Below are 17,213 nucleotides of genomic sequence, written 5' to 3'. Positions count from 1 at the left end.
ATACACACATAGATATACATCACAGCAAGGAAAATAAGACAATCACTACTTCCATTTCATGACGACTTTAAAATGAACTTTTATTTACGTAGGTAAAGGCTCCACTTTTTCCAGGAACTCTGATAACATGAACGCTCGGCACAAATTCGATTAGCTCTTTTCGAGCACTTTGTCAAGCATGAAAGATCGAGTCATTGCAACCATTGTGTCACCACAGTGCCCAGTTGATTTACGTCTTTCCCCCCATGAGAGGGGTTGACAGTTAACGCACTGCACGCGTTACACAACATCAAGGTGACGGCTTGTGACAACAGACGCCGCATGCCCGAGCAAACTGCATTTACCAAGTAATCAACAGAGTCATACATCCAAAAACAGGAAGGGAGGCCGACCGGTCTCACAGAGACAATGTTATTACGTTACTTCATATTATAGTGCATTAGTCGGAGGAAGAGGCCGATCTGGCAGGATAATACAGAGCCAAAAAGAGTTAGGGACGAAAACTGATCCCAGGAACGGACGGGATGCTCCTCTGGGAGTCTGCCAGATTTCAACAGCGCTAGTCTGTGGCTGACAAACCGCCAAGACATTAGCTTGCCTGCTATTAGCTGACCACCGTTATTTTAAGGATTGTAAAAAAGACATGCGGATGATTGAAAAAGAGACAGCCCCAGAATGTTTCTTTAAATGTTTTCAAAGGCTGAATAACTTTTTCAGTATTTAAAACAAAACAAAACATTTTATTAACCATTTGTGTCATTATTTGAAAAGCAATACACTACACACTGCAAAAAAGGACTTTCTTACTTTTTTTGTTTTTGTCTTTTTTCAGTAGAAAATTAAATATTTAAAAAATCTTAAATTAAGATGCTTTTTCTTGAAAAGCATAATGACAGAAGAAAATAAGTCTATTTTTTAGACAAAAAATATATATATAAATAAAATACAACTCAAGTGAATTTGTGCTTAAAACACGCAAAAATATCTGTCAATGGGGTGAGAAAAAAATCTTGCAATTCTTTTTTCTTAAACATTTAATCAATTTTCATATCTTCTCAAATTCACTTTAATTGTATATGGTTAGTCTAAAAACTAGACTTATTTTCTTAGGGTCATTTTGCTCATTAAGAAAAAGCAGGAAAGTCATTTTTTGCCGTGTACTACACATACAATGCAGTACAATGATTTTAGTACTCCCTACCCATGGCAAAATGATTTTAAAATACAGCCTTATAGAGTTTTCTTGCTTTTATAAGCACAAAAATACTTTAATAGTAGATTTAATAGTACAGAGTCTGTCAAAGCATAATAAGGTTAGATCGTAAGAGTTTAGCATAAAGTCCCGACCATTCTCCATGATGGGTCCCGAGACTGAAGCGAGGCGACAGATTGGCAGCAGCTCGAGTTTCAAAGGGTTAACAGGGGGTGAGAAGGCAGGCAGAGAGCAAGACAAACTGACAGCGAGATAAGATTACCAGTAACTGTGGTGGTGAAGGATGCAACCACAGCAGAAATGACAGTTGACAGGAGCACAGCGGTCAGCTGACCACAGACAGGCACTGTGTGCAAGACCCACCGTCTCTCCACGGTGACCAAACAAAAATCGAGCAACTGCTGCGGTACAAAAGCCAATTAGAAAACGGGGAAAAATACGTGTGTCTGCTAAAAAAAAAAGTCTATAGAAAACAAATAAAAAGTGGAAACGTCAAATTAAACCTACACATCATTAACGCAAAGGCAAATCGAAAAGGACCAAGTGTCAAGAAGGCAACACAAAGGCAATATTTAGAGGAATCACCAAATAGCTTCTGTGTACAACAGCACTTTATAGGGAAAATGGGATAACGATTTTTTTTTTTACAAAAGCTAGGTAGGACATGTACTATCTATATGGCGTTTCAAACATTTTCATTTGCAGTATTTCCAGCACGTTTTTATTGTGTGGAAAAGAGCATCACAGGGTTCTTCAAAATATCACCTTCTGTGTTACTGTTGGTTCACACCAGATGCGAGTTCAACGATTTGCATGAGTAGATTACATACAAAGTCAATGCAAAGACGCGATCAGATGCATCCTCGCGTAGGGCGTTGCCAGTAACGCGATATGGGCAATTGCCGCAAAAACATGCGCTAATCGCCTTAAACACGTCTTGCCCAAGTTGAAAATATTGAACTAGAGCAAAAAATTTGCATGAAACGAAGTTAAATCCCGCAAGTAATTTAGAGCGAGTAACGCAATGCCCTGGTGTGTATTTTGGTGTGTACGTAGGATTAGAAAAGCAAACACTACAAAAAACAACAAGTACCCTACCTTGGTTCACTGGTTTTTGCTGGTCTCCCAGCTTTGTTTTAGCAGGCCTGTTTTAGGTTAGGCTGGTTTTAGCTGTTGGGTCAGCTGGTCCTCCAGCCTGACTAGGTAAGACCATAGACTGTATAAAGGATGGACATGGTGTCTGTGACATCACCTTAGGTTTGTGAAGAGCATTTTTGAAGCCAAAGTTGGCTAATCCTGCCATCGCTATCTTGGCAACGCGTCACTTGTAGTGGTGTAACGAATCGCAGTTGATCCGTGATCCGTACGGATCACGACCCACGGTTCGGCTCACATGTGATTCGCGGATTAATACGCAAATTTTAATAGGGAAAGTTTATCATTTGTAAGGGTTTCAAAGGTTTGCAAATGTTAACATTCAAGTGATTTTAAACCATTTAACTGCAAAAAAGCGCTAAAGTGAGCAGTTTGGTTGAATGCGTCCGGTACAGCTAGAGTCCAACGTGATCATCCTTCAAACATCAGAACTCTTGATATGTAAACTTCAGAGAGTTGCGCTACTCTCTCTCATACTGTAGTGTATTAAAATACATTTGGCTAACACAGCAAAAAAAAACAACGTTACGTTTTTATGTGGGAGACTGTTTATGCTGCGCCGTTTGTAATTTGCCGTTTGTCTGTGTTTGTGCACATGTTTAAGGGGACTCAGTAGTGCACACACAGAGAGAGATGCAGTCTGTGCATATTTGGTCTTAAAGAGACAGTTACCTCAATTGATTTAACATTAATGAGACAGATTTAAGTAATCAAACAACCTAAACACAGAGAAAATCACTTATGAAGCTTTAAAAAATAATAAATAAATGTATAATATAATAATTTAATTAATACAATAAATGCAAGGTTATTATTCAATTGTATTTCTGTACCTAATGATTTTAGACCTTACATAATGTGCAATTTTGTTCTTTTTTATAAATGTATGTAATTTCTTGATTTGTTATTAGATTTTTCCCATACTTTTTTTGCTGATCCAAAAAATTATCCGATCCGTGCCTCAAAAACCGTAATGTGATCCGAACCGTGAGTTTTGTGATCCGTTGCACCCCTAGTCACTTGCGGATAACCAAAATTAGGCAGAGGCGAGATGTGGGTGGAGCTAAGATACCTGTTGCTGAAACCAGCGACAATTCACCCGTCACTCAAGTGGCCCAACCTTAATTATGCAAAACTTTAAAGCTTATGTAATTTAAATGGATGAGTTGGAAAAAATTCAGTTGTCATGAATGGAAAAATTAACGAGAGGGATCCATTGGGTAATACCAGCTTGACCAGCTAAAAAAGTGGCCAAAACCCCTCTAAAACCAGACTGCTACACCACCTAAAACCAGATGTTTTTCGCTATGGTAAAAAAATGATGAAATGGAGGAAAATAACAAAACGATAAAATGTAATGAACTGAATTTTCAAAGAGGAACTAAATTAATAGGAACAACTAGGACTATATTCTTCACATTATCCATTAATATTCAGACTGCAGAGTGAAAATCCATACTGGTCCCAAAGGAACGCAGATATAGTCATAATGGGCGAGCCGCCTATTTAACACACACACACCACCATCGTCAAACAAAGCATTTGTTCTTATCCTCCAAAGCAAATCGGTTTTTTTTTCAGGTCACTTCAGACTGATATCCAGGTGTTATTAGCTCACTCAGGGCGTTTTACGAATCAAACTCAACCTATTCTTCACAAGCAGGTCACTGCCCAAATCGCAGCAATTAAGGAGTGATTTTCACCTCATGGATTGCAGTCACTTCCTCACAGATGATTGTCCTACCAACCTGTCAGCGGGGAGGCGATGGAAAGGGCAGCGACAATGCGAGAACCCGAAAGAGACAAGAACAATAAAAGAAAAATAGGCTAGTAGAGCAATTAGTGCATTGAAAAATATTACAGTATGAAATTGAGAGTTGGGGGGGGGCAAACAGCACAGAATAAATTCAACATCCTCTCGACAATTGTGAAGGGAAGGGAATTACATTGAAAATGCAACAAAAATAGCAAATAAAAAACGTTTTTGTGTCACTTTAAATAGAATACAAACAGCTGCTGACTTGAAACTTTCAAGCCCAAGTGTTTCTAGGGTGGTTTCCCACATGTGCGCATGAATGAGAAGGCATGAAAACAGAAGTCAATCTTTTTCTGCTCACGCTCGTCTGTCACCGAGACTTTCCACAGGAAGAAGCCAGCGGAGAATCTTTGGTCCTTCAGAGACACTAAATACGAGACTATGACTAATTTGGCGCTTTAGCGAAATATTCGCTAGAAAATGTGACACCACTCGTTCCAGCAAAATTACAGGATTTGAAATAAAAAGCTGACTAAATCTGTAAATTCTACCTAGTGTTTTTACATTAAAGCACGCTTACTGGAAACACAACGCTGTCACTCAATATTACTGCAATTGCCGTGTCAGGAGTGACATTCAATAATGTGCTTTTGCTCATAAATCTGTCATCTGGCACTGGCTAGCCAACTTCTCCTCGGCTCCTGCCAGACCGTCTCTCACTCAAACCGGCAGCAGTGTGCGAGTTATATTATGACTTTAAAGGGGGGTTGACTTTGTTCTAGGAATTATTATAGTAGATAATTTCAAAATTTGCAATCTGTTATGAAGCACGTCCTCATGTAAGGTGTTTTTGGCACCCTCAGCATAGTCAGACATTTTTTTTGCTAAGTATATGAAGTAGTAAATAAAAGAAAGTGCTTATGCATCTTTTGTCAGTTTCTGCAGAGAATGGTTCCTCATTTGTTTATAATTGTTATTAGGTCAATAAGAATTAGGAATGGTTTCTAACAACTGTGGGTAACACAATTGCTGAGATGAAGATGATTACAAGACCCCAAAAGAAAAGGTGCTCGCAGTTAATGTAGCAGCTACCTGCCAACAGACATACAGCCAACAGACGCTGCCATTAAACTACCAATTTGGGCTGCAGCATCACTTATCGGCAAGACGGATCAATATTAGCCCAGCCTTTGTTGAGTACCTGCATAAACACACAATGGCATTATGTGCTAACCCTGCCCCTGCATTTGTACGAATAGGCCGCGCTAACCTAAACGTCCACCAACAATGGTGTGCAAACTCAGGTTAGCTGAACGCTTGGGACTCTGATCGTTCTTTTAAAGCCTGGTTACGAGCTTTTCGTCTGTGTTTTCCTTAAAAAAGCACTTGTGGATTTGTTGAGAATATCTGATTCATGAGCGGGCAGTTAAGAAGCCGGGTCTGTCTCCGCGGAGCAGCCAGAGCTCATTATAAGCTCTCAGCATCCGCCGAGCACCTCTACTTCCAGACACTCAAGTGGCGATTCAGAAAAAGCACAGAGACGCCGTGTTCTGGCACTGGGGTGGTTACTATGGAAACATAGTGGCTAGACCCCTGTGATGGTACGGTGCATGTGTGCTATAATGTTTCAGTTTCGTAGTCACTATGGTAACATTAAATCGTACTTAAAATTCTATTTACGTCTAAAGTGGTTAATTAATTTGAAACTTCCATCTAAAATTAACCTTAAATAGTTTGTTTAGAAAAGCTCAAGTAAATGTGAGAAACTGGCAAGTTGCTTGTAAATGATGTTTACAAGGCCGCGTGCCAAGAGGACCATAGCCGGTGACTTTGATGAGCTTATTGAGGTGTAAAAAGTGATAAATTCATATCACTTTACAAAGCTGACAGCGCTATAAGCCAACACGGCTGAAATTGGATTTAATGATATTATCTGGATCCGGAAAAATTTGTCTCTGACTGTCAGAGTGTTTTGGGGGTTAAATGAAAGGCAGACGTTTAATCTACAAGCAGGGTTGCATTGTAGCGACTAAAGGCCAAAGTACGGTCCATTTTTATGTGTACGTCGGAGTCAGAGTACAGTGCGGGTGACGCAATTTTTGATATCATAAGTGTGTGTGTGTACTGTACGCGCACCACCAGATTTTTAGAAACACTGCATACATTGTACGTGTAGGTCGTGTATGCGCCTATGGGAGAATGTAGTATGTAGCCCAAGAGAAACATTGTATTGCCGCGATGTGCATGCGTCTGTGCACACGTATGAGTCAAATAAACTATACTATAGACGGTTTCGTCGAACGCACAAGCTTTACTTCCGAACAAATACCTCGTCGAAAATAACAAATGTTTTGGTTTCTTAGGTAATCTATGTGTTGTTTATTTTGCTTGTTATATAAATAACCTACGTTTAAAGTTCTTTGTTGTTATTTATTCTTAGAAGAGTTTACCAGAAGTTACGTGTTGACAACGAAAGCCGTTTTTATGTTGTTGCTGCTGAAACCGTATATACTAGGCTGTGCGTTTGACCGTGGGCGTACATTCGCAGACACATAAAAACAAATTAATACTTCGTTAACAGAAATATACAAGTGTAACTTTGTAAAGTTCTTAATAAAAATATAATAATAAGTAAGTATAATAAGTATATTAATTAATAATAAACAAATGTTAATATTGATGAAACAAACAATGTTGGTTAATGTTAGCTAAAATTCATATCTTCGTTATTTTGGAATAAATGGCGGTATACGGTAGGCTTGTTGCGATAGTCTGTGAAACGGTGATTACCGGTGCTTCAGCCTCTCACCGGTTGGATCACTTGCCCACCGCGACACCGTCTTTCACTGTCGTTTTGATATTTCTTGTAATTAAATCATTAAGTTTCGTTAGAGAGAGCAAACACTAAGAACTGAATGTGTCTGCTGACTGAATTCAGCAGAGCTGAACGCGCCTCATGACAGAGCAGCGGCTGCGGGTGTCAGATTAAATTTATTCCTGTCAGACTGCGGCAAGCAGACGATGGCAGAAGCCGCGTGCTTACTCGGTTTTGTTATAAGATACATATATTATGTTAAATATAAGTGAGATTGTTTTGTTGTTGTGTTTTTCATTAAGAATAATAATAAACCCATCATTCAAGCAGCGCTTTATGGAGGAATAGCCGGTTGCTCTGCTTGGGACTGGCGGGTTTCTGTCAGAAGTACCTGCGCACATTGACTCAAGCACTTAAACCAGCTGTTGCACTCATGATTGCACGCAAATTCATACGCGATTTAACGCAGCGTACGCAAGCGCTGGATTTAAACAACAGTTGCATCTAATTCAAAAGTGAAAGTAAAATGCGCATGTCTGTATGTGCATTTATAAGCCCCTCCCACCCGGTGAAACCGGTATCACCGGGTTTGTCACGCGCTGATTAACCGGTGGGAAAATTCTGTCACCGCAACAACCCTAGTATTCGGTAAATAACAAGTAAAAAATATATGACATGCAAGTCAAACCTTCATGTGAGATGTCACTATCACCTTTATTTAAACGCATATGTTAAAAATAAAATTTAAAGACAGATTTTCCTGTGGGAACCCGCATACTGATAAAACGTATAGCTTGCGATGGACTGAAAAAAGTGTCAGGCAAAGGCATAAATGTGAGGATAAGTTCACATAGGTACAAGCAGGCAAAGAAACAGGACCACCAAAAACCAGAACTGTAGGTATCCCTTAAGCACAGAGTTCTGGAGAGTCCGATCAGCCACTGACTGAACAAATGATTAATGTTGTATACAGAGACGAAGACACATTGTAAATATTTCAGCGGTGGTGCCTGCATCTCTACAACAATACAACGACTTTCATAGCCTTGGGTTCAGAACATCTCTTACAGAAAAATTAAATAAAATGAAACCGCATGCAGTAATAAACAACAGTTCTGTCGTGGCGGGTCAAACACTAAAAGAGTGCGTGTCATGCTGCGGCCTTCATCGCTAAACAAAACAACCAACCCCAGTGTCAGGCCTATGAAAAGCCCCACTGGCCTCTGCTCAGTCAGCTGAACTCGCACAAAAGCGGCCGCATGGCTCCCAGTGGCAGGCATCTCGCCCGCTAATGAGAGACACAGCACTGAATTACAAATCTTCTCGCAGGAGGTTTAGCGCACCACACTTCCATTACATCGCTGTAAGGAGGAGGTCTTCCATCCAAAAACACTGCGTCTCTCTCTCTCTCTCGCTCTCTCTCTCTCTCTCTCGCTTACACACACGCACACCCTCATATGAAAACCACAGACGCTGATTTTAAAAAGCCTGAAACGATTACGGTATAAGCCACTTCCTCATTACAGTAAATGTTTTCAGTATGCCTGCTTTCACAACGTACACTTGATTCCACAATCTTTACCTTATCATTGCTCTATTCCGCTGTTTCCTGGTCTTGGGAGTACGACAATGCATGTTTTGGATGTTGCCTAATCTAACAAACTGGATTCGATTAATTAGCTCATTTGACTATGACCTCAGTTGGGTGTACTTGAAAAGGAAGACACTGAAAATGCGCAATTTTGCGGGTGCTTCAGCACTACGATTGGGAAATCTAGTAATAATTACAAAACCTAGTGAGCTTCCTGAAGGTTTGTTTAATCCCACGCTATGCTCCACACCATTGAACGCAGCACATCTCGCTGTAGCACTATTCTTTGAAATGACAGTGGGCGACTTGAGCAATCGAGTCCAAACCAACACAAAGTAAAGGATAGGCAAACTTGTTCGCTGGAACAACCCTGGTAATTGTACCATCAAAGTTTGATATACAAATATGAGAAAATGAACAAAACATAAATTTCTTAAATAAATACGTTTGAATTAAACAATCATTTCATTAACTTTTTTACTAAACAAACAATACAGACATGTCAAGGTTTGCATTTTATTCCTCATCCGGTTGTACATTTAATACAAATATAAGTCAATGATTCTAAATCATATTAATTTACTTTAAAGTGCAGAATAGCATATGCATTGTTTTATAACAAAATTGCCTTGATGTCGGTCTATTTCAAAAGCGGAGTTGTACGCACAATTACAAAAATTGCAGTGAACACCTCCACAAAAATGAGGTCTCGCGCACCCAACACACGTGACCGCCCAATCCACGTTGACGTAATTTTTGAAGCATGCATCAACGCGCTTATGCAGATGCGTCGAGTACAAACAATACTTAAACAATACTTAAACAATTAAACAAGCATATGCGACCAAAATTTAATCCGTGCGACCTTAAAATATATTTGGAAGCATTTCTGCGACAGCCTATTTTGTTGTGGTGTGACTTGATTTAGATTGTGTATGCCGTGTGCTGTTCCATGTTCAGCGTTCTCTCTCCTACATTACATAACCAATCAAATTTCACCATTAAGTTCTTGCGTTTAATGAAGAGCGCAGATTGGCTAATATGAATGTCAATCATTCCTTGTTGCCGTGCTACGTTGGTACCTGGTTGGTACGTGAAGCGCGAAATTTGAAAAAACTAACCGCGAGCATGAAGAGAACGAGCCGACTACAGCCAATGTTACCACTGTATTATTTCATAACGATGGTCCGGATTTAAATGCAACTTCAGCACTGGAAAATAAGCCTTAACGTTTAACCTTTCGGAGAGAGTGGCTTCAAGATTACGAGTGGCTCCACTATGAAAAAGACTCGATGTTACTGTGTTTACTGTAAATCCTGTGAAACGGAGGTTGCAGGTAAAACAGCATTGGTGGTATTGGGTATTATTTTAGGAATCTATGCAGCAATAAAAGACCAAATTTAAAATCCTGGCCATATGATGTGTAAAGCCCAGTTGTGGTGTTTAATTTTTTAATAAAATAAATCTATTACCTTATACATTGTAGTTGTGGTGCTTGAGTGCGCCTACATTTTTGCTGGTGCTCCTAACTCTTTAAAGTAAAAAAAATTTTGAGCCCTGTATAGTGTGTCGAACACATAGACTCATGTGCTACCTACAAGAACAGGTGTCATGTTGTACAATGTTGAACATGCTTCACATGCATCCTTTAAAAAGAAAACAATCCCAGAATGCATTGCATGAAAACAACATAGCAGAAGTGAAAAGTAAATGCGGATTATAAATGCAACTCAACTCTAAATATTAAAAATTATTTTAACTAAGATCTGTGTGCTGTGCACCTATGCTTATTGGGGTATTGTGCCATTCCTAGATCAATTGCAAGGTTGGTGCATATGTAGAGCTTTTCAAATCACAAATTTGGTCGCTGGCATAACAGACAGCAGCTCACCAGGTTTTGAAATAGAGCTGATATGTTCTGTAATTTTAAATTCGTACGGCACCATGATTCATAAAAGCAGACAGAGGAAGAGACACGAGCACCTCCGAAGAACAGAGCAGTGTGTCAGCGTCACAGAGATGAACACAGTTGAGAAAGGGAAGTACGCTGCCAAAAGTTCTGCCTGTTGCTGCCACATCTTGGCTACATGTCAGCATTCACGACAAGAATCAGTGAGGTTACCCTGCCTTGAGCCAAGCGCATACAACACAAAAGGAACTGAGAAACCGTGACTGGAAATACAACTCAGAGGAACAAATTATTGTACATCAATGTACCAGTTCTAGGATTACCCAAGTAGCTTGATAAAATAAAGTCTTGAAGTCTCTTGAACCTCAAGAAATCCTCCTGAAGCTACGGTATTTTCTAAGGGACACAGTTGTGGTATCTAGATTTTAAGGGTTTACTAAAAATTCAACTTGCAGGAAGCAGTTTATAGCTGTTGAGTTTTTGCTTTGCTTCACCTTCATTTATCCACGATAAAACTTAGGTAACCAAATAAAGTGCAAACTAAACCATACCGATTAGTTTCGGCTTTCCAGCGATGTAGTGCAGATGAAAAGGCCCCACTACAGAAACATCATTTTGATAAGAGTCAGTACAAAGACCTACAACCTAGATAAAGTTCAGACCACTGAAGGTTCATCCAGACTAAGCCCTAAATACCAGGACCCAGACGATGACCGCGAATCCAAGAACCAGACAGTCTATTAAAGTGAAATGAAAAGGAGGAACCAAAAAAGAAAAAAACATGGGCTAGTCATCTCATCTGAGATCTAAATAAAGGTTGTACACCAGGACCAACAAAAAGTTAAGGCCATGTCTCAAGATCACACCCTAATTCTACTTCATACATTGGCCTAATGTTGAGCAGTTCCTGTAAAGCCAGGACCTAGCCCACAAGTTCATGATGTTTGTCTACCACCAGCACAGTTTGCATACCACATAAAAACACCCTATCTGATAATCTGTCCTCCTCCTATATCATCATTAAACAAAGTACAAGACAGAGGAATGAAGGCGGGAGGAAGAACATTCCTACTGGAACACTTATGTCATAACACTTAACAAAGCATCGTTGCACCCGTTTTTATGTCAGCAAAATAAATTCCTTGCGTTACGTTGACGCATCCGCATATGTCACCACCTGTGCATGTTTGTCTATGTGGGAGAGTGTTCTCTGCAAGCAGTCACACATCGACCAAGGAGCCTTGAGCTTATGATAGCAAAGGTCAATAAATAAAAGGTCACGTTGCATAATGCACCAACCCTGTGATATAACACTTATACAGGAGAACAAGAGTCGCACACTCATTTATGACTTCACCAGGTCGGAGGCGAAGCGAGTTGGAAAGACAAAATAAGACTATAAAATTGATGACAGAGTGCCATCCTGCCAGCTTACGTAGCAGTCCAAGGTAATTTGACATTTTGTGGTACAGAAGTAATCACTGTTGAAAATAAATTTTTACGCAATAACATGCCAGGGAATCACATTTACATTTTGTAAATCACATTTACAAAAAAAGAAGGGATCGGTTTGGTTACAAATATTCCTAAAAAAAATCAAATATCTTCTAATGTTCATTGAAATAAAGACATGTATATAGGTTTGTAACAACATAAGGGTGAGTAAACGAGTGAATTTTTGGGTGAACTACCCCTTTAACTGTTCAAACGCAGGTTTGTACCTACGCTCTTCATTGCTGTGAACACACTGCCTAACATTCCCGCATGCATACATTTACAACACTTTAACATGCATTACAACCACAACAAATGAAAAGCATTGCCTACTACTACTACGACTATGATGGTGATGACTAGGATGACGACGGTGGTGACGACCACTACTATGACTAACACTACTACACAACAATACAATGTTTTATCTAAAGCATTTCCTCTTGTATAAATCAAATCTACAGTTGTTTTTTTCTAGAATATTTGACATTTAAAAAATGTTGACTTTTTTATTGTATTCTTCTTAAAAAAAAAAAAAATATTAAAATGTCACAAAAACTGGCTCTGCGTGCATTGTCATTCACATGGATGTTATCTCAATACGACCCCTTACAAATTTAAATCAGTCCTTTAGCAACAGCTGGCTGGCATACTGAGGTCTGATCCATGAATTTTGCCACGTCACATGCATGAAAATAAAAGGACATTATGAAAAACCATTTGCATTAAAACACAGGGTTAAATGAAGCGCGATGGCGCTAACGGCAGGCGCTAAAACACAAACATGCGATCTCACACAGACACACACAGAGCATCACGGCTTTCCCCTCACAAATGGACGAGGTGCCCACATTTACATTCTAAAGCTGAGGGACTCTGAACAGGGGAAGGGGTCATAGGGAGGGCTCGGTGAGCCTTTGCCCTGCTCTCTATTTTTGTTTCCAGGTTTTTTTTTTGTGCTCCACACACTGCAGTGGATTTTTCAACTTGGTCCTCATCAGTTGTACGCCTGATGAAACAAACACTGACAGCTTCTTTACATTTGTAAAGGCCCCTACAGCAGCTGTGCCTATCCCACCACACGTCTATGAATCAGGGCCCGACCCCAGCTGGGCCCGCAGTGAGAGAGAATGAGTGAGCGAGAGAGAGAGGGTTAGGGGAAACTAGGGAGGAAGAATAGCCACAGCCAACCCCCCCCTCGCACCATGTGCCATGTTCACTTCAACAGAACAAGAACACAAACGAGAACTCCGACTGCATTCATTAGCCAAAGTTCAAAATCAAAACTGGCATAAATCTTAAAAACAGCCCTAAAAAATAATTACGCAGCACATGTGCTTCAGATCGTGTCAGGGCGGTGTCGTTAAAGGAGTTCATCTGAAAAAAGAAGCGACTACTTCTGCTATTTTCCCCTCACACGTCTGTCAATCAGGGACGGACTAATTGCATTTCCTTGTTTGCGCTTATTAACATCTATTATCATTTTTTTCCCTTTCGTTTTCAACTAAATGAATTTTAATAAAATTCACAGCACATGTGAGGAAGGAGAACGAAGAGAGGAAAAAAACAGAGACAAATGAATATCCCCTTGCACTCGTGTTCCAGGGGACATGGTTAAGCCAAGCATGTATAATTGTCTTACGCTAATTAAGGGAGGCCGAATCCATGGGGCCAAGAGTTGTGTAGGCCCGGGGGACAGATCCTTCAGGTTGTTTTTGTTGTGTGCCTGACCAGATTTTTACCACAGCTGCCCCCACAGCACAGATGTGACGTGAACGTGTTTGAAACGGATCAGATCCATTCCACACCCCCTAACAGAGGCTTAGGACACTGTGAGCATACTGATGTGTGGTCATGATGAGGCAGTGTAACCATAGACAGATCAAAGCTAAAAGTAGCTAAAAGTATATTACTATTAGCATTTTAATGCAATTATCAAGGTTTCCATATATTCTGACAAATTTCTATGATTTGAGACACGTTTATACCAGGAAAGATAACTATATAAAAGTGTACACACCAACAACAACAACAACATCATCATCATGTGTGTTTACGATGATAACTTTTCTTTTTTTATGTTTATTCTAACCTCACAGTGCAGCTTCACATTTAAAATGTCAGCCCTTTAAATTTTCATGAATTTTAATTGGCTGTCAATGTTTTATAGTTCATCAGCTGGAAAAAATGTGAATTGAAAATTGTGAAGCTATGAAGTGATCCCTACCATATTATATAGTTGTTGTTACAGTTGTGGTGTGGTATTGTTGTTATTTTTAAAACTCTCTCTACCTTAAAATAATCTTTTATCATCCGGGGTCACCGGGCCTTAGGAATAGGACAACTATTGATGAGGATTACAGAAATAAATTATATTGATAAATTAAGTAATTGATGAAAAGCAATGTCTAGCCAAATAAATAAATAAATAAGTTTTAAAGCAAAGCAAGACTATAGACAATGTATTTCAATTTCACTACGCTTAAAAATTACTTTCTCTAATAACACTTTCCCTTTTTAAATAAAGAAGATAAAAACAGCCATGATTAAGCATAACATAAAAAGGCATGGGCTTACAGCTACTGCTCAAAAGAAACGCAGACAATTTCCAAGACGTACGGAAAACTCCATGTCATTGAGCTAAACACTGCAGATAGTGCGCGTGGAAACTGTCCCCGTATTGCGTCATCATAACCTATGCCCTCGCAATGTTCGTTTCAGGCACGTTAACCTGTTGCTGATAAGCTAAAGTACTAAAAAACAACTAAAACATACGTGTATGGTGGAAGACGGGCATTCACAAGCAGCAATTCCTTTCAAATGTGGCTCTCGGAAAAAGTTAAATATGGGTGCACGTGACGAGCCTGCTTCACGCGGCAGGCAGGCAAAATTGGCTGCACGAGCTAACCCTTTCACTCGCTAGCCGCGAGAAATGATTTCTCATTGCTGGATTCGTTTGAGAGGAAATTGCGACTGGTGAAACAAACAACAGCAGTTGTAAAGCAAGACAAAAACTCCACGTTAACCTCAGGTAAAATCCCTTGGTAAAGCTGGGTTAAGAGTCAGTCAGTCAGTTAGGGGTTAACTGATATCAGGTTTGCCTCCTCTCTCTGAGGAGACTCGGGCTTTTGTTATGCTAGCCTTGCTAAATTCTACTCCTGAGGAGAGTAAATCACCAGCCAGAAAAGTTCAAGATGGGTAGTTTCTCTCATCTCCGCTATATTACAAGCTCGCCGGTTTAGTGACCCGTCGTACAAGAGATGGTAAAATGGTTGCTTTTATTTCACAGGCGAACCTCTGCAATGCGACTAAATATATTTCCCTTTAAAACGACACACGATGCGCTTAATCTAATTTGTCGTACATGACTGTGAGTGGCTAAAATGCAGAGCGTTTAGTCTGTTCGTGCAATAAACAACCAGGTCATGCACGAGGTGATAAAGGGTATAAAGAAAAAAACGGATTTAAATTCATCCAAATAGCCACTGTAAAAGCTCTTCTTTCGCAGACTACTAAGTTTAAATGTGTATCTATATAAAGTTAAGACAATATATTAGATATAAACAAACTTCACGTGTGCTAATAGGACAGAGCCTTTTCAGTCGACAGGGGGAGGGGAAATGCTTTGCTAACCTAGTTAATTTGAAAACATTAAAGAGTCCATGCAGTGCTGTACGCCTCGAGAACGACGTATAATAAAAATAAACAAATCAACGATGACAAGAGAGTTTGGATAGTTGCGTATTCATGCAGCATTCGGTTTGGCAAACATAATTTTGGGATAAAAGAAAGGACGGTATGGTTGTCTTCAGGTCTTGGAGACTGAAAGCACTAAGGAGCAAACAAAGCCAATCTAATCACAAAATGATTTTAACATCGAGTTTTAGCAAACAACACTCCACACAATTGTAAAACATTTGATCGAGCTTAACATCTGTCGTACAAACAAGCACTGTCTTGATGTAAAAATCATTACTAAGGAAAGTCGAACAATATCGATATACGCGAAACTAAACAGACATTTCATGAAGATTTTGCAAGTATTTTGGAAACAATGCACCACAGTAAAGTGATGTTTTTCAAATCTACCTTACAAACAACAAGAGCCATCCACTCATTCACGATCAAAGTTTACGCATTTACATCGACACAAGCGCAGACATTGAACAAACTTAAGGTCACCTGCAAACGACCAATACTCACATATTTCTTCTGAATGATATTCCTCTTAGGTCTTTCCTTGCTCATCCTGCAATCCAAAATGTTTTAATGTTAAGGAGAGAATCGCCACATGAATTTTCTTCCTGCTTCTCTTGTTTCCCCGGAGCAAAGCGATTTAAATCCCCTGTAGTTTGCTTTGCCGTGCAGAATTCCCTCTTCGATCGCGGCCGACTCCTGATAAAACCTTGGAATTATTGATATTCACAAAAACAGGGATCCATAACCAAGGGTAAAGGGTATAATAAAAATTCACATCGGCATACCATAGTTAAAACCATTCGCCACAATAACTTCCATCAGTAAAACAGCCATCAGATGTTCATCCCGGCTCTTTAAAACACGTAGCTTTGGATGATAATGTAATGTTCGGCGGTGAGTAACATCTTGTTTTTAGAAAGGTTTATCCGATGATTGGATGAAATAAATAAAATTCAAAAAAAGGAAAAAGATTTGTGGTCCGTTTTAGCTGGAGCTAGCAAACGATGAGTGAACTCTCCAGCAAGCACCACGGGCTCATCTGAACACAAGGCGAAGCTTCTTTCTTTAAACAGCCTATCACACCCGACCGCACGCTCAGCGGTAACTTTAAAAGGACTGCCGCTTTAGGGAGCGTCTCAAAATTTCCTTTGAGCACGGATATAAAAATCGCTATTTCAAATATTCAGCATCGACTAAAGAGCAGTTAAATTCGATTGACATATTTTTCCTATTGTATGAATGTAATGGTTTAAAAAGTTTAAGAGATGACACATGCTGTTTTTTTCTAGCTGTTTTATATAGTTTCCAGAATTGTTACTTTACCCCTTGTGAAGATACTAATCTGCTCTCTAGAAATGTTTGTGTTCATAGTGGGGAAAAAAAAGGCACGCGGCAAGATTTTTCCTTTTCACTAGGCAGGCCTATTTTCCTACAAATTTTAACAGTTTTGACCATTAGTCACAATAATTTTTAATTGGGTGCTCAGTTGACCCACAAGTAAGCTCTAAAGTGCAGTTTGATGGTAAAGCTGCCCTTAAACCAACACAGTGTTAGTTTTTGGAGCGTTTTATTTATATTTTT

At 39.5% G+C, this 17,213-nt stretch overlaps 1 protein-coding gene across 1 annotated transcript in view; it reads right to left on the bottom strand.

The window, feature by feature from the left end:
- jarid2b (jumonji and AT-rich interaction domain containing 2b) overlaps positions 1 to 16,695 on the bottom strand; it is a 121,420-nt gene extending 104,725 nt beyond the window's left edge. The window contains exon 1 of the mRNA XM_065293595.2: positions 16,137 to 16,695. Within this exon, the coding sequence (XP_065149667.1) occupies positions 16,137 to 16,181 (45 nt within the window). The 5' untranslated portion in view covers positions 16,182 to 16,695. The remainder of the gene's footprint in view (positions 1 to 16,136) is intronic.
- Between the last annotated feature and the right edge of the window lie 518 nt (positions 16,696 to 17,213).

The sequence above is a fragment of the Paramisgurnus dabryanus genome, chromosome 19, assembly GCF_030506205.2.
Source record: "Paramisgurnus dabryanus chromosome 19, PD_genome_1.1, whole genome shotgun sequence".
In the NCBI taxonomy this organism is placed as follows: Eukaryota; Metazoa; Chordata; class Actinopteri; order Cypriniformes; family Cobitidae; genus Paramisgurnus; species Paramisgurnus dabryanus.
This window is presented reverse-complemented; position numbering and strand designations above follow the sequence as displayed.